Source organism: Apostichopus japonicus, chromosome 9 (assembly GCF_037975245.1).
Source record: "Apostichopus japonicus isolate 1M-3 chromosome 9, ASM3797524v1, whole genome shotgun sequence".
In the NCBI taxonomy this organism is placed as follows: Eukaryota; Metazoa; Echinodermata; class Holothuroidea; order Aspidochirotida; family Stichopodidae; genus Apostichopus; species Apostichopus japonicus.
Window position 1 is genome coordinate 20,512,963 of NC_092569.1, and position 18,832 is coordinate 20,531,794.

Consider the following 18,832-nt stretch of genomic DNA (forward strand, 5'->3'; position numbering starts at 1 on the left):
AAAATGGCTTTGTATAACTGCAAATGAGGGCGTATTACTCAATTGTTATAATTGTACCGGTCGTGAAAGTGGAATTTTTCTGGTCTGTTGATCCTTAATTTATTATATATCATATTATTATATATCACATTCATTTCTTATACTAACAGCTTAGCTTGCCTATAAAAAGTGGTACTTCTGTGTAACTTGTCAGATTCACTAGGTGTTCACTCTATACTATTAGAACACTATATATATATATATATATATATATATATATATATATATATATATATATATATATATATGTGTGTGTGTGTATATGTATATATATATATATATATATATATATATATATATATATGTGTGTGTGTGTGTGTGTATATGTATATATATATATATATATATATATATATATATATATATATATATATATATATATATACATACATGTTACTAAATCAGCCAGACTGTTAGAGAGAGCCGCTGCGGTGTTTTTTCGATGCCGATGATAATATTTGATGCTTCGTGATGTTATTTGTTTGTTTATAAGCACTACTTTACAACATATGACGTAAGCATGGCCACTAGAGTTACAGCAGCATCCAGTATTTCTCATTTGCAATGACGTAACAGCTATTTGCATTATTCGGCATCAGATACTGTACGGTGTGGAATATTGTAACATAAGTCAATAGTATTTGTCAGATCGCATAGGAAGTTGTATTCAAACTCAGCCCACATATATATTTTGGAAAGAAATATTAATGTTACAAGCACTTCGTGTACTTCAGTGGCTTGAATGAACAATCTTCATTTGTGTACTTATTTTGTTAAATGTTTGCAATGTACAATACGATCATCGCATGTGCTTTTTACTGCAGGAACCCCTAATACAAATTTGACCCAACCGGGGAGGGCGAAGGGGGTTGGGGGAGCGGGAAGTCATGGGTTGGACCGGTGTCCAGTATTATTGGAATTGTTGTCCCCAACGTTTCTTAGGGCGAAGGCAGGGCTCCCTTTCCCGTCCACAGTTCCGGGTTTACCGGTATGTGTGTTTCTGAAGAGAGATTAAACAAATTTGAAGTTATTATAATATGTTAAACTTTTTACTGGGTAAAGTCAAAATGTCCTCAAGGTAAACTATAACTTAAAATTGCGCTCTGATTCGATATATTACCCATTATTCGGGAATATCGTTATGATTAAGCAAAAAAAGCTTAAGTTTTACCTGATGCCGTCAATAGTTGGATACTAACGAACTGACTTTCAATGGGCGTATTTGTCTGATTTACAGCATACGCAACGTTGCGCACTAGGCTTATGTTTCAGTTTATGCAAAACAAGTGCAATATAGTACAACACACAATATTGTACGATGACTTTATTACAACTGCTACGGAAAAACTTATTTTACAAACGTTAAATGAAATGATTAGTATCTATATATACCTGCGTGTCCATATCCAGATACCACCACCGATGACTCCAAGAAGTAGGCTGATACCCAGGACGACGGCAGCTAACCCAATGACATAGTACCATTGCAGTGTCTCATTTGTAGGCGGTCGCACATCTAAGCAAAATCAATATCACTGTTAATCTAGACATATGCTGAAATGATTTCACATTACAAATTGCTGCTAATTATCAAGGTGCCAAATCATCGATTTTTTTTGCAGATACTTTTTATATTCTTAAAATCTTGATTTTAGGTCTAAATACTTTGTCAAGTCATCTTATCTGGTTAAGAAACATATACATAACATTCATTTGGACAAGTTTTGAGTCTTTGACGACTGTCGGAAGTTAGGTCACGAATGTTGGGTAAATACAGTCATGATCAGGCGCAGCCTGTTTTCATAAAATAGAATGCAATTATTTCTTCTGGTTGACGTTGTGAGTTAGGAAAGTCAGCACTCTTTAGACCTAGATTGCTCTACTTACATTACTACACCTATGGTTGCAATAAATAAACAAAAAGTTACCGTTGTCACACGTCGTTCCAATATAGCCATCATTACACTCGCATGAGAACCCGTTCATTCCATCAAAACACTGTCCGTTATTTTGACAAGGGTTAGATGCACACTCGTCGATATCTGACAATTCGAATTATAAGGATTAGAGCAAGACTATTGAATCCACGATATGACTACATAATGCAGACACATATAGAACTATGTGGGTGCGTTTGAGTTTACAGACGCAATTTACAAGATCGGTTAGAATTCCCCTTTTAAACCAATGAGTGCCTTTTTCAGTTAAAAGATAATATTTTATGAGACATTAAGAACCGGTAAGAAGCCTTTTGTTAAAAATTTCAGCCGATATTCAAAGCTAGTACATTAACTACTGGTGTCAACTGTAACTCATGTTACCGTGTTACGAACATAAAGCAGTACTTACTGATACACGGTTGTGAGACAGGGACAGTAGTAACATGTGTTACAGGTTGCACAGGTAGTTACTGTACTAGCTATGTGTTTGAGAAAAGGAGGTACGGTACCGCTCGATTCCAGTTCACACCTCTCTTTAAATTACGCCAATTCTTCATGCCGAGAACGAAGAAAGGCCATGTTCGGGTATATCCATAGACCTACTTATAGCATACAACGACTAGATACGACTTCATTTTAGAATCCCGTATTAAAGAACTCGCACTCAATGGCTGGTACAGCAACTGATGTGTATGTACCACAACCGTGCATCGGTAATACTTTGTGTTCGCAACACGGTAACATGTGTTAGTTACTGTACGAGTCATGAGTAGCAGGTGAAAATTTAAAAGAAACAGTACTTCAAAAGTCTTGTTTGCTGATCCAGAATGTGCACGAGGGCTAAATTGTTTTTTGACTTTGCGCATTGCATCCTCAAATCATAGTAAAATGTCCCACTGTCCATGAAAGTGTATATCCTGTCCCAAGATTGGGCCGTCGTTGGTCTGTACATTGATCTACCAGTCTCCCACCAATTGACATGCAACACGGTCCTTACATAGGTGTACGAATTAAATAGGTAATGCAGATGTTGAGTTTCGCCATTACTCACCAATCTCACATAATTGTCCTTCAAAACCATCCGTACAGGTACACGTGAAACTGTTGATTTCGTCATTACACGTGGCAAGGTTGGAACACGGCGACGATTCACATTCATTTACATCTGACAAGAAAATAATACTTTTGTGTTATAGAAGATACATGGCAAGGCATGCTAATTGTACATTTTCTGCTTTTTTTATATGCAATTATAGTCAACTAAACATTAAATAAATATTTCTGGTAAAAAATGGGAATAATTTGGTTACACTTTTCGAAGCGAGCCACCTCTTATGTAGTTGATAATGTTTGACAGCCTAATAACGAAATATAGAAATAAACATTTGAACAGTAATTTAAGTTAGATAATAAAGGAGATGTTCATTTCAACATGAAATACAAAGCAAAATAACAATGAACTAACAATTAAATGATGTCAATTTTACTCACCAGTCTCGCACAACCGTCCTTCAAAACCATCGATACAAGAACACGTGAAATTGTTGATTTCGTCATTACACGTGGCGATATTAGAACACGGTGACGACTCACACTCATTAATATCTAAAGGAAATTTAAAAAAAAAATATTGTGTTAACTGTTCACAGTAAGTCATTCCAAATGATGATGTTTTGTTTGGCCATATATAACAAAGCAATGAACTAAAAATGCAATAATGGTCAGATTTCGAAAACCGCTAGCATAAGAACACGTGAAATTGTTTACTTCTGTTTTGAAATAAATCAACAAAAATAAATAAATAAACAAATAAAGGATATCAATTTTACTCACCAGTTTCACATAATCGTCCTTCAAAACCATCGTTACAATAACACGTGAAACTGTTGATTTCGTCATTACACGTGGCGTTATTAGAACACGGTGACGTTTCACATTCGTTGATATCTGCAGAGACAAATAATTGTGTTACAACTTTTGGAGTAATTTAGATGATAAAGGAGATGTTCCTTTCAACATGAAAAACAAAACGAAATAACAATGAACTAACAATTAAATGATGTCAATTTTACTCACCAGTCTCACACAATTGTCCTTCAAAACCATCGATACAAGAACACGTGAAACTGTTGATTTCGTCATTACACGTGGCGTTATTAGAACACGGCGACGATTCACATTCGTTGATATCTGCAGAGACAAATGAATGTGTTACAACTTTTGGAGTACTTTAGATGATAAAGGAGATGTTCCTTTCAACATGAAAAACAAAACGAAATAACAATGAACTAACAATTAAATGATGTCAATTTTACTCACCAGTCTCACACAATTGTCCTTCAAAACCATCGATACAAGAACACGTGAAACTGTTGATTTCGTCATTACACGTGGCGTAATTAGAACACGGCGACGATTCACATTCGTTGATATCTGCAGAGACAAATAATTGTGTTACAACTTTTGGAATAAGTTAGATATTAAAGGAGATGTTCCTTTCAACATGAAAAACAAAACGAAATAACAATGAACTAACAATTAAATGATGTCAATTTTACTCACCAGTCTCACACAATTGTCCTTCAAAACCATCGATACAAGAACACGTGAAACTGTTGATTTCGTCATTACACGTGGCGTTATTAGAACACGGCGACGATTCACATTCGTTGATATCTGCAGAGACAAATAAATGTGTTACAACTTTTGGAGTACTTTAGATGATAAAGGAGATGTTCCTTTCAACATGAAAAACAAAATAACAATGAACTAACAATTAAATGATGTCAATTTTACTCACCAGTCTCACACAATTGTCCTTCAAAACCGTCTTTACAAGAACACGTGAAACTGTTGATTTCGTCATTACACGTGGCGTTATTATAACACGGGAACGTTTCACATTCGTTGATATCTGCAGAGACAAATGAATGTGTTACAACTTTTGGAATAAGTTAGATATTAAAGGAGATGTTCCTTTCAACATGAAAAACAAAACAAAATAACAATGAACTAACAATTAAATGATGTCAATTTTACTCACCAGTCTCGCACAACTGTCCTTCAAAACCGTCTTTACAAGAACACGTGAAACTGTTGATTTCGTCATTACACGTGGCGTTATTAGAACACGGCGACGATTCACATTCGTTGATATCTGCAGAGAAAAATGAATGTTTTACAACTTTTTGGAATAAGTTAGATATTAAAGGAGATGTTCCTTTCAACATGAAAAACAAAATAACAATGAACTAACAATTAAATGATGTCAATTTTACTCACCAGTCCCACACAATTGTCCTTCAAAACCATCTTTACAAGAACACGTGAAACTGTTGATTTCGTCATTACACGTGGCGTTATTAGAACACGGCGACGATTCACATTCGTTGATATCTGCAGAGACAAATAAATGTGTTACAACTTTTGGAATATGTTAGATATTAAAGGAGATGTTCCTTTCAACATGAAAAACAAAACATAATAACAATGAACTAACAATTAAATGATGTCAATTTTACTCACCAGTCTCGCACAATTGTCCTTCAAAACCGTCTTTACAAGAACACGTGAAACTGTTGATTTCGTCATTACACGTGGCGTTATTAGAACACGGGGACGATTCACATTCGTTGATATCTGCAGAGAAAAATGAATGTGTTACAACTTTTGGAATAAGTTAGATATTAAAGGAGATGTTCCTTTCAACATGAAAAACAAAACAAAATAACAATGAACTAACAATAAAATGATGTCAATTTTACTCACCAGTCCCACACAATTGTCCTTCAAAACCATCTTTACAAGAACACGTGAAACTGTTGATTTCGTCATTACACGTGGCGTTATTAGAACACGGCGACGATTCACATTCGTTGATATCTGCAGAGACAAATAAATGTGTTACAACTTATGGAGTAAGTTAGATGATAAAGGAGATGTTCCTTTCAACATGAAAAAAAGCAAAATAACAATGAACTAACAATTAAATGATGTCAATTTTACTCACCAGTCTCGCACAACTGTCCTTCAAAACCGTCTTTACAAGAACACGTGAAACTGTTGATTTCGTCATTACACGTGGCGTTATTAGAACACGGCGACGATTCACATTCGTTGATATCTGCAGAGACAAATAAATGTGTTACAACTTTTGGAGTAATTTAGATGATAAAGGAGATGTTCCTTTCAACATGAAAAATAAAGCAAAATAACAATGAACTAACAATTGAATGATGTCAATTTTACTCACCAGTCTCACACAATTGTCCTTCAAAACCGTCTTTACAAGAACACGTGAAACTGTTGATTTCGTCATTACACGTGGCGTTATTAGAACACGGGGACGATTCACATTCGTTGATATCTACAGAGACAATAAATATTTTGTGGTAGATATCTCGAAACAAGTCACTTCAAATGTAGAAGTTGTTTTTTGAGATTAATAACCAAAAAATGGATAAACAATTAAAATAAGTCAATGTAAATCACCAATCCCACACAATTGTCCTTCAAAACCGTCTTTACAAGAACACGTGAAACTGTTGATTTCGTCATTAATTATAGATTAATAACCAAACAATGAATCAACAATTAAGCTAAGTCTATGTAACTCACCAATCTCACATAATCGTCCTTCAAAACCATCTTTACAAGAACACGTGAAATTGTTGATTTCGTCATTACACATGGCGTTATTAGAACACGGTGACGTTTCACATTCGTTGATATCTGCAGAGAAAATGCATATTTTGTGGTAGATATTTCGAAGCAAGTCACTTCAAATGTCCTTTTTGAGATTAATAACTTTTTTTTTCTTCAAAATAAGCCACCACAAATGTTGACATTTCGTTTGGACCTTTAATAATCAAACAACGAACTAGCACGTTAATCGTAATTCAATTTTACTCACTAATCTCACACAATGATCCTATAAAACCATCCATACATGTGCACGTGAAATTGTTGATTTCGTCATGACACGTGGCATTGTTAGCACAAGGCAACGATTCACATTCGTTGATTTCTGCAGAGAGAATAAACATATTTTGATAGAATTTTGGAAACGAATCAATTTAAATGTATATGTTCTGCTTTGACATTAATAACCAAAAAAAAAAAAAACAATTTAAGGAAGTAAAGTTCACTCACCAGTCTCACACAATAGTCTTTCAAAACCGTCATGCTTAGAACATCTGGAATTGTTGCAACAAGGCGACGATTCACATTCGAGCAGCGAGACTTAAATTTTCTTCTTCTTTGTTTTTTTTTTATTTACAATTGTTATTTATTCTCTTCATTTCTCATAGTTGAAAATCAATTCATTTTTATCGTTTTTAGAATACATCCAACTGAATTTCAAACTTCAATAACAAATTTCAAGAACCGAATTTTCAAAACCTCAGTAGTTAAACCAATGTTCATATTCACTGGACCGTTATTGGTGCCTTATAAGTTTAAATTTCTCTTTGCTATATATGGTTTAGTTCCGTTTCTGTATATACTTGCTAGCTTTGCGAAAGATATTCAAAAACTTGAAGTATACCACTTAGGTTCCATAAGTGTTCACAGAATGAGAGTATTCGAAATCAAGTGTATAACACTGCAAACAAGCACAAGGAGAGTCTAGCATAGGTTCCCAGGATACAACAAACAAAGCCATCACCACAAAAATGCACGATACATCACGCTGGGTATTTGTGGGGTTAGGGACGGGGGAGGGGGTTGGACAGGGGGCGTACACTTGCAAGGATTCCCGACTAGTTAAACACATAAACCAACATTGAACTTGATATAGTAGAGATCAGAACGCCTTATTAGTTATGAAGGGATCTCTTTGTAGGCTACCCGCGTGACCCCTTGAAATATAGCCTTCCAGCCAAAAAAAAGTTATAAAACCTCAACAATAGGTTAGATCTCAAGTTAATTTTAAACGTTATTCAAAGTGTTCATTGCAGGGAAACGTGAGGGTCAGACAAGGTCAAACAAACGTGCTTGGTTATTTGGGCGTATCAATATGACCGTAAACGTAAATCGGTGCAAGCTATGCCAATACATAAAAAAAATTCCTGCGGTTCGTGGCATATTTGCCCCATCAGCATAGGCGTACGGGACCATTTCAGTTTGGGGGGCAGAACCTTTTGTGCCCGAAAGTTCCCGTGACACTATCTAAGCGGAGCGCCACCATCGATTGGCGCGTAGCGTACAAGAAAATTTTGGGCACACAATGCCTCTCAGATTGCCGGAAACGGCACTTCTGAGGCCTTGCAAGTTGCATCTAAACATTCTTTATTTTATAATCTCACGTTTTAGAAATTTACACTTCCCCAAAAATTTGGTATATTAGAAGAAGAAAAAATGGTAACATCACTTTGAAGGGGCAAAATGGGACAGTATATTTTTTAAGCTCCTATTTAGTTACCTTATTTATTATTTTAACACAGTACTCAGCTACCTCCAGAAAAACATACATTGTTCAACGACACGTAAGCGGGATAATGTCGCTGTGTCGGGTGAGACTGCAATTTGTCTCACAAAAAAGTATAAAATATAACAAAGAATATGATAAACCCGTACTTCTATGCTTGTAGGCACCCCCCCCCCCCCACCATCCATGAAAAAGAAAATGTTTCTTCTATATACACTCATGTTGGGGATATCCAGGTCAAGGGCGGCGGAAGCACTTTTAATCTGGGGGGCACCTACATCAAAGGGCACTTTGCAGAAATTCGATTGGACTGATGCAGCCCTATATTTAGTACCCTTTATAACTCTTATTGTATTATCTTATTTGTGTATACACATCACTCCATCAACGCCCCCCCCCCCCCCCCAAAGGAAAATATGCAATATGCATACTAGCACTGCAATATCCAATACGCAAATTGGGAAACAAGGAACAAGTTTTCTCTTGAGACAAAATGAGGTGAAATCATGCTAGTTGTTAATGTAGGAATCTTCCGAATTAGACTGGTTTTTTTCTTGTTAATATCTTAACAAATTTTCCATTCGAAATAGTTTTAAGTTTGACCCACAGAAATTCATTAAAAGTCACGGGCTTGGCCAGGATTTGCAAAGTTGTATGCACGACTATCTGAGCGGAGCGCCACCATCGGTTGGCGCGGAGCGTACTATAAAAATTTTTGGTTTTACAAACCCCTCAGATGGCCGGAAACGGCCCTTCCCGAGTGTTCATTATGGTTCCCTGGCCTATTGCTAACTTGAGGCACCTCAATTTTTATATAGAAAAAAGGCACATTTCTAACCTGAGGAAAAGTGGGGGGCACGTGCCCCTGTGCCCCCCCCCCCGGTTCCGCCGCCCTTGGTCCAGGTAAACAATTGACTAGTTAGAAAAAAAATTGATCTTGCAAAAAGCGTGGTAGCCCAGATGAACTGCGCTTACGGTGGTGTTACACGGATATATTCGGGCATAATGATACTGAATAAAGAAAATCATGGAACTGTCGGGCAAAAATTTGAAAAAGATTCGGGCAAGCTACTGCATATTTATATTCCAGATGACAAGAAATTTGGGCAAAAGTCCTGAAAAAATTCGGGCAGCCTAAAAAAAAAAAAAAAAAAAATATATATATATATTTTTTTCTCCTCTTAGGCTGCCCGAATTTTTCAGGACTTTTGCCCGAATTTCTTGTCCTCTGGAAATTTGGGGGGGGCAGTCTGCCCCCTGCCCCCCCCCCCGCCTCGTACGCCTATGCCCATCAGTGAGCATATTACGGAAATAATTCCTAGTCCCAACGATAGGTCTGAAGCTTGTAAATGTGCATCTTAGACAAAATATGATTGCAGAGATATCACCTTCCTCCCTTGCTTCACTCCTATAATCCTTATCTAATTTTCATGTTTGTTTTAGTATCTCAATTGTCTGATATCGGTGTATCATGGATTTTGAAGATCATCATATTAAAATCGACCGAAAATGACACTGTTATTATTCAACCCGACCAATTTGACGTTGGCCATATTTATTAGATAGGGGTTGTAAATAAATGCATTTTCGAATCAGATTGGGTGTTTGGTGTCTCAGCAATTTTAGACTGAAATTTGAAAACCAACACACAGGGACCAACATCAATTAACCACTTCATCTAATCTAATGAAAACTGTATGGCGTTTCTATTTTTCGATGTAACGACTAACGGGATATTCACCCAGCCATTTGGTTTTTCAAACGAGTCACTTACAGGTCAATGCAGTACCTATACCTAAATTGCTCTGGCCCGAATGGTACATTATTCAGGGTCTATTCCTCCCCCCGCTCCGGTTGTTCCCCAACTTGTTGAATGTTATTTATAGAGAGGTATGGAAGAGACAGAGAGGGGGGGGGGGGGGAGAACAACGGTAAGTTCTCACAGTAGGAAGATCCGGCAGATGGAACGTAATTCACGGAACATGACACAACATAATCTATACACATGGAAGTTTCCTATATCTGTTATAATGTCTATAAAATGCTGCGGGAATAGAGGGAGGAAGGATCAAAATCAAGTTGACAAGCTAGCTAGCTAGCTATAGCAGCTACTCTTCGCCTTACCTGTCTCGCAGTTGACCCCGTGGTAACCCCCTAGACAATGACAAACGTAAGTTGCGCCTCCGAAGGTGTCGGTACAACTGCCATCGTTTTTACATGGATAAAACCTGCCGCAAAAACCACCTATAGGTAAATGAAACGGTAGATTATGCAAATTTAGTAAAGATTGAATACTAAAAATAAAGAATTCGTTGGGGTATATTTGCATAAATTAGCGATAATTAAGCAGCGGTAGACATTTAAAAAAAAAGATTAAGCACAACAATTATTTCTTACAAGAAAGTTACGGGACTTTCTACGGCACGTCAGTACCATATTTTTACTAGGCCAATATGTTCGTTCATTGCTGTGCATTGCGGATTCCACTCCATGAGGTCTTGGGCTATTTATAGCTTAGTTGGAAAGACCGTGTAAACTACAAATGTTACGTCCATTGAAATAGTCAGAGAGTACAAGAGAAATGTTAGTTGGGCAGTTCTACCCCAGCGACATAGTTTTGCAGATGTTATATGAGTGCGTTTTGACCTTTTTTTCAGTTATAAAATGCAGCAATGTTTCGAAGATCCTTCACTGAGCTTGAACGTGTTGTAGGCTTAAAATGTCATAAAAGTGTTCAAGAAAAAGTTTCTTCTCAACATGACTTTGCAGTGTATATGTGTCTATATCATTCACTGAGCATTTGTCTAAGGTGGCTATATGGTTTCATTTGTATATTAACCCACTCCCTCAGCAATACGGTATCCAGACTGAGGCCCAGGGGGCATGTCCCCTCCACATTCAGACATAGTGTTTCCCCACCCCCATCCCCTTAATTTGTCCCACCATCATGTGAACAAAACATTCACAATTAAAAGCACATGAGTTTTGTGGCCCTCCTTTTTATGGTTGGTGCCCCTCCATTGTAAATTGTTGTTGCCCATTCAACTCGAAGTACATCCTCACCAGGGTCCCAAAGATTTATGTAAAACCGTCCCTCCTACATTTCGTTCTAGGCTTTGTGCCCTCATTATCTAACTATAGGGCCTAATGTAAGATTGCCCAACATTTGGGAACATGCTAGAATTTGTTTTCTTCAAAAAGTAAAAACAACTGTCTATTAAGCAGCGGTTAAATACCCGTGAGTTGTAATTCATTTCAACTAGTATAAATTTCCCACAAAATTGGAGCTAATCTGGTGCATCAAGGGTTTACCTCTCAGTGAAATGAAAGGTATTTTGACGATAAGATCAGGGTTTCGTCGAAACCTCGTTACTATAAAATATCGACACCCTTTGCTCGAGTCATTGTGTTGGGTGTATCAAGATGGCGCGAGCGACCATCAAATAGCTGCAAAGGGTATTGTTGTCAGCAGGTGCGATAATTTCTGTAGAACAATCCTGTTCAACTTTCGTGGGACTGTTCCACTTAATTCGGTGGTTAACTTGTGGTCTGTCCAAGAGTTCAAAGGTCAAGTTTTGTTGTATTGAAGTGGAACAAGTGTATATGCTACTCAATGCGGAGAAGTTGCTTAGGCGGCTATACAATACAGTGTGCACATGTACATCAATAATAAACGATCACAGTAGCTCAAAACTTTCTCGGCCGGGAATAGTAAAAAAAAAGGAGCACAAAATATTACACTTAATTTACACAAATCAAGATAAAAGGGAATATCACCACCAAAGTGATGAAATGACGGAAGAATTCGCATGATGTTTTCCTCCCTTTCATTAATTTCGAATGAAAATATAAAAGTGGAGAACGGTGATACTGAATTATTATTCGTTAACAAAGGCTGAAGGAATCTATTCGATAGTGATGGCGTGTATGTGTGTGTGTGTGTGTGTGTGTGTGTATGTATGTATGTGTTGTTATTGTTTCAAGTATTTTGTATTTTTCCCCCTGTGCGTGTTGCAATGGTAGCTTGGTTCCCGGCTAATATGAAGAGAAGCAATGTTGAATATCCCGCGACACCAATAGAATTTGAGATCCTTAACTCATAGGCTCAATAACCATGGAAACCGTCCACGAAGTATCATACTCAGTGGCGTCGCCAAGGGGTGGCCTAGAGGGGGGGGGGGGGTTCACGTGGCCTCCCAAATAAAAATCGGTCCCCCCAGATGCGGTTTGTAGTGTTAAAACACATACTCAAACAAAAATGTTATCTGCCTCAATTAAAAACATAAACATCGGACAGACTAAGCCCGACAATATTTGAACATAAAGATACTCCATGCAAGTTGCGAAATATAGCACCAGATAGCATTTAGGGACCTTAATTAATCAAAAATTTCTGACTGACTACGTCAGTCCAAATTATTCACAGGCTTTCTTAAACTGAATATCATCAGGAAATAAAAGCTTATATAGAAATACAACGTCAAATCAAACATTCAACATGCAATGTTGTATAAAAAATAAATAATAATAAATAACAAATAAAGGGAAAGTGATTCTTGAATGAACTTCATAATTACCTTCCCCAAGCTAATGTCTTGAAGCTTGCTTTATCCTTAGCATTTACACCTGTACTTTTGAAGAGGGTTTTATTTTCGTTATTGAGTAACGTATATAGCAACGCTAAACTATCAATATTATGAATTCAATCTGCCGTTCACATGAGCAGTGTACTGTTAAGGTATAATGTAACAAATATAGTTTTATCAAACATTTTAAAACTGTTTGTATTAAGTTACACTTTTGTACACATAGACCTGTATTTTTTGTTGTTTTTTGTAGCAGGAAGGATGTGCTTCCTCGATAATTGTAAATATGTACGAATGTACGAGAATAGAAGAAGGAAGCGAAAACCTTGCATTGTGAAGTGTAGATTTGACTTGTCCTTTCCTGGAGTGTAACATTAGCGCAAATCTGGCTGTAATCAAACTGGTGAATTGATTAAAGAGATGTCCAGTAAACTGATTATCGTGATTGGCCAAGCCACGATCTAGGGATAATGGAAGAGAGTTCCATCTGAGGGGTTGAAGTGGTAAAGGGATGAAGGGGTGAGTGGGTGAGGGGATGAGGGGATGAGGGGATGAAAGGCGTCAGGTTTATACGACTCAACGTATGAAGACTGAAGACGTATCTGACTAAATTAATGAAACCATCTTTAACAAGTATAGTAGCAGCATCTATAATGTACGGTATTCCCGGACGCGAATCCATGGAAGGGGCTTGGTTGGATACACTTCCTAACTTCAACCTCATACAAGCAACTTGATACAGGCAACCTGATACAAGCAACCCCATACAAGCAACCTCATATAAGTAACCTCATACTAGCAACCTCACACTAGCAACCTAATACAACCTCATACAAACAACATCATACAAGCAACCTCAAACAACCTGATACAAGCAACCTAATTCAAGCAACCCCGTACAAGCAACCTCATACAAGCAACCTCATACAAGCAACCTCATACTAGCAACCTTATACAAGCAACCTCATACAAGCAACCTCATCAAGCAACCTCATTCAAGCAACCTCATACTAGCAACCTCAAACAACCTGATACAAGCAACCTCATACAAGCAACCCCGTACAAGCAACCTCATACAAGCAACCTCGTACTAGCAACCTCAAACAACCTGATACAAGCAACCTGATACAAGCAACCCCGCACAAGCAACCTCATACAAGCAACCTCGTACTAGCAACCTCAAACAACATGATACAAGCAGCCCCATACAAGCAACCTCATAAGCAGCCTCATACTAGCAACCTCACACTAGCAACCTCATATAACCTCATACAAACAACCTCATACAAGCAGCCTTATCAAGCAACCCCTTACATGCAACCTCACAGTAGCAACCCTCGAGCAACCCGTACAAGCAACCTCTAACAAGCAACATTATACAAGCAACCTCATACAAGCAACCTCATACAAGCAACATTTCAACCACATGCACGCATATTTGAGTACCTAATCATTATCCAAAATATGCCCGAGAGAGGGAAAGAGGGAGGGGGATGGCCCCAGACCCCCCCCCCCTCCTTTTTACTTTCTTTCTTCTTAGACTATAACACGCAAAAACTCAAATTCTGTCAAAAGTCGTCCATTAATAGGTTTAAAATATTTCAGTCTGCAATAATCTCCGATATAGCAGTGGGTCTATCTGCCCGGTATTCAGTAATATAATACTTGGCTGAACAGATTGTAACTCGCTCACTGGTTTAAGGATTTCTGCAATAATGCCAACCACGTTTTCACGAGTAATTCGTTCAATGGTGCATTTCACTGTTAGACTTGAAAAAGTTCTCGACTTGTACATGCACTTGCTAGTTACGAAACCTTTTTCATCAATTTAAAAAAAAAAATTGTTGGCAAAACATCGCATGTGTTGATTTTAAAACGTAATTTTGAAATACGTATAGTAAATATATATATGCAGTCTTGCCGTATAAATCAGTTCACGTGTTGTTTACAGGCTTACGATGTCCGTGACTGAATGCCTGCATAGCCTATATATACGTACAGTAACATTAGGCTCATGTGTATGACCCCATCCCACTGATAATATACGTGGAGATGACTTTTAGGTTGAATGCGTAATTAACGGTACTAGTGGGACCGATAGCTGGGCCCGTTCCCATTACTAGTATTACTTTAAAAGACAACGTAACACATTCGGTATTGCCCGAAGAGACTCATATTCACATCGTTAGTTACAAACCTCCAATTTTCTAGGCTGTCCGTAAATCGAGATCTGGTCTATTGAATGTAAACTATTTTTTTTGACTATACACCCTTCCTTATCCCAGGAAGTAAAACATAGCCGGTGCTCTGTGATGACGTCATAGCGGATTGTCTTCATGAGTTTTACTGATTTTTGTGACAACTATAACACTCAGTGGCGTCGCCAGACATTAAATCATTGGGGGTGGGCACAGGGGGAGGGGGCATAACACTTAATTAGGGGCAAGATGTTTATTTGCGAATGCTGTTCTGGGGGAGGGGTCTTTGGGAAGTGGGTGTTCCCCCTCCCCTTTGAGACAATTTCTAAGAGTCCTCAGATGCAATCTGGTGCTATATTCCACAACTTTAGGTAACTTCATGTTCAAGAATTTTCTGGCTTAGTCTGTCCGATATTTATGTTTTAAATTGAGGCATAAAGTTTTTGTTTGAGTATTTTTTTTTTTAATACTTGAAATCGCATTTGGGGGGGCACTAAAAATACTTTTATTGATTTAGACATGGATTTAATATATTTGGAAAGTCAAAGTTGTGTGTTTACTATTCCAAAAAAACAAAAACAGTTTCATTTTCATTTTTGATACAATCATAAAACCTCTGTCAGTGGAATATATACATTTTGAATTCGCATCTAGGCTGAATTAAAGTTTAATGTTTAGGTTTTAAGTTTCAACAACAATATTTCGGTCACGTATTTTCAGTACCTATAAATTTACAGTGTGCATACAGTGGCAGGACTGGGGGAACCCACATGAAGCTTAGCAAGCTTATAAGCGTGGATGCCCCCTGAACGGTAAGTGTATACCGTATAACTTAAACGGTATACTGATTGCATATAAGACCAATAATCGAAAACAAAAGAACACTTAAACGAAACAGAACAGAAACAGGAAAGGCATAAAACATAACATTTGCAATGTAATCTGTCCAAATGCGAGAGCTATAGCCTATATATAAACATTCAAATATGAAAATAAATGTGTTTAGTTAAGCAGCACGTTGTACACAATACCGGCGAAGCCTATCACTCACTGAGTTTAGCCATTTTGTAGCCGAATAATTTCTTTCTCTCGGCTGCGTGGTATAAGTTGAAGTTGTCAGTCTATTACGAATAATGTAACTTGTATTCAGTTTAAAAGAAAGTTTAAGTCCGCAATGATATTGAAATTAACAGAAAGAAAACGTATTCCTACATATCGGCCTACTGTTAAATACAGATTCACTCTGAACAATGTATATACTTACGGCCTTCTCCAAACGATGTTCTTACAGTAGTAGACAATATCACAACAAACAGAGTACAACACGCAGAGATAGTACAGTATTTACCGATCGCCATGCTGGTAATGATAACAAACTTCTAACGTTCACGACGACGCGTTATCCTTGAATACGGATCTTGGCGTAGCTCATACGTACTATGGACATTAAATATGACCTACCGATTCTTCGCGGTGGTACTTGTCTTCTCAAATTTCGCCAATTCACTATAATCAGGAGTTGTTCAACTCCCTGCTATAACGCTATACTTCCTACAAACATGCAAGTTACAAAATCATGTATCTACTGAAAAAAAGAGACAAAATGTCGTTCGACCTTGAAGAGAGACACACACTTGTAAATCACTGACGGTCATGATCAACGCCTATCAAAATATGAAAGCATTGTAGTTCTGAAACAGGCTGGGAGTAGGGGGGGCACGGAGTTATACCGTACATTGAGTACATTGAAAACAAAACGTGCGTACCTGAATATAATATTTGTATATACTAAGGCTAGATCCGCTTTTTATAATGTAACAAACACACTACGTGCCTGCCAAATAGACACAGACATTTTTGTTTCCGCTGTTTCCGCTGTTTACCATATAAACTACCTTACTTTGCAGATCAGATGACTGATAACTCTTCAGAGAGACATAAAGACTCTCACTGCAGTATTATGTTACCATGTTATTAATTATTGATATGTTATCATATCATCGTAACGTGTTATGTGTACACATGACTAACGGTAACTCCGGTTTAAATATAGTTTCCGCTATACTAAGAAACATTCAGTATGCTACATATCCTGCATGTTTGATCAGGTGATGTTACATATTATATATAGGGCTAATGCTACTCTGAGATCATACAAAAAGTAAAAGGCAAATTGTCCATTTTATTCCAAATTAAAAGGAATAGCGATGTCTAACACTTCATTGCATATCAAAATCATAATCACATTGCAAGTGAAAAGAAACACATTGGTCCAATTTCATTTTTGATAGCTTGCTCCGTTACTGAGATATATACGTTTCAAATTTAGTCATTTATTCAAATTAGTATATTACGTAATAAATTGTGACGTCATAGAAGGTATCATGATATCATCGTTATTTTTGTCAGCTGATGTAATGAGGAGTTGCGATGACGTCACTTCTTCACCACATTACCCAACATAACATATCCATAATCCATTCCTCAAACGATTGAATTATTAGTATCCAAGGTTACATGATCATTTCAATTTTAAGGCAAAACCAACCCCTCTTCATCTTATAAATTCTAATTCCAAAAGAAAATACATATATTGCTTGTATACCCCATTGAATAAAAATACACTCAAAGTCACGCATGGTGACACCAGTATAGGAAGCCAATGGTATGAACATAAGTGAATAGTTAATGCACTCAATTACGTTATATTTAAAGGGGACATGAATAGTGCACATAGGGGGTCCGGTCCCGTGACATAGATTATCCCTTGGGCCGGACCTTGCTCCGGACGCCCTCTGCACACTCTGACGTATGTGCCATGTATTAGAAATTGCCAGAGTTCCTGATAAGAATGCAGCTAACCTATATATCATCGCACAGTTAAATTTGTTGAGTGTTCTCAAAAATTAACCGGTGTCATAGTTTTTTTTAAAGTAGGTCGGTTTTACTCGTGACTCTTGAGTGAAAACCCAAACCAAAACAACAAGTGGTGGCATATATGTATATACATTTTGTCAGTTAACAAAAGAAGTACGCCAAATTGACTAATTTGACACTGATCATTTACTGAATGAGTGTTAAATTTGATCTTTAAATGGGTGCAGTTTCGATATGCGCAGATAAAGTTCCGTTATAACGTTTTAACGCCTTATGCCATGTTGTTTTTTCCCAGGGAGCATATACCGTAATGCAGGAATACTTTCCTGTCTTGATTGATTTCACAATAGTTGGTTTGTAATACGATAGATGAGGAGAAGTTATCTCGTTGGCATGTTATATATATATGATACATGACCTTGGTGATATGTTTCTTGTATAATGAAAACTTGTCGGTTTGCAATATTTATGTCTCACCTCCTGCATAACATGTTACCTGACAGAGTATAACAAATGATGAGTAAAGGGTACAATGCAATGTAACGCATAAGAGTATAATAACAGGCTATATAGGTACTAGTTAGATAGGTGTAATCTCTTATTCACAGGTCCCCACTTTCTGCTCTAGGGAAAGAATATATAGGGGGTCGGAATAAAGCGAGTCCCCCTACTGAAATTAATATAACTATATATGTGCCTAAAGGTAGCAAACGCAGTTGAAAATACTGTCAGCAATTCGGAGAGGGAAGCCTTAATGAGCGTCAC

The 18,832-nt window shown here is 37.3% G+C and overlaps 1 protein-coding gene across 10 annotated transcripts; it reads right to left on the minus strand.

Moving 5' to 3' along the window:
* Positions 1-435: 435 nt before the first annotated feature.
* Positions 436-17,053, minus strand: LOC139973305 (uncharacterized). 10 transcript variants are annotated; one of them, XM_071979882.1, is made up of 20 exons: positions 16,455-17,053; positions 10,531-10,650; positions 6,892-7,005; positions 6,597-6,710; positions 6,232-6,345; positions 5,989-6,102; positions 5,748-5,861; positions 5,505-5,618; positions 5,262-5,375; positions 5,023-5,136; positions 4,780-4,893; positions 4,542-4,655; positions 4,299-4,412; positions 4,056-4,169; positions 3,813-3,926; positions 3,471-3,584; positions 3,031-3,144; positions 1,968-2,081; positions 1,432-1,555; positions 436-1,039 (listed from the first exon to the last, which is right to left on the minus strand). In XM_071979882.1, the coding sequence occupies exons 1-20, from the start codon at positions 16,546-16,548 to the stop codon at positions 925-927; spliced, it is 2,277 nt and encodes a 758-aa protein (XP_071835983.1). In that variant the 5' UTR covers positions 16,549-17,053; the 3' UTR covers positions 436-924. The 10 variants fall into 10 exon arrangements, with proteins under 10 accessions (XP_071835983.1, XP_071835991.1, XP_071835989.1 ...); XM_071979890.1 differs by lacking the exon at positions 6,892-7,005; XM_071979888.1 differs by lacking the exon at positions 6,597-6,710.
* Between the last annotated feature and the right edge of the window lie 1,779 nt (positions 17,054-18,832).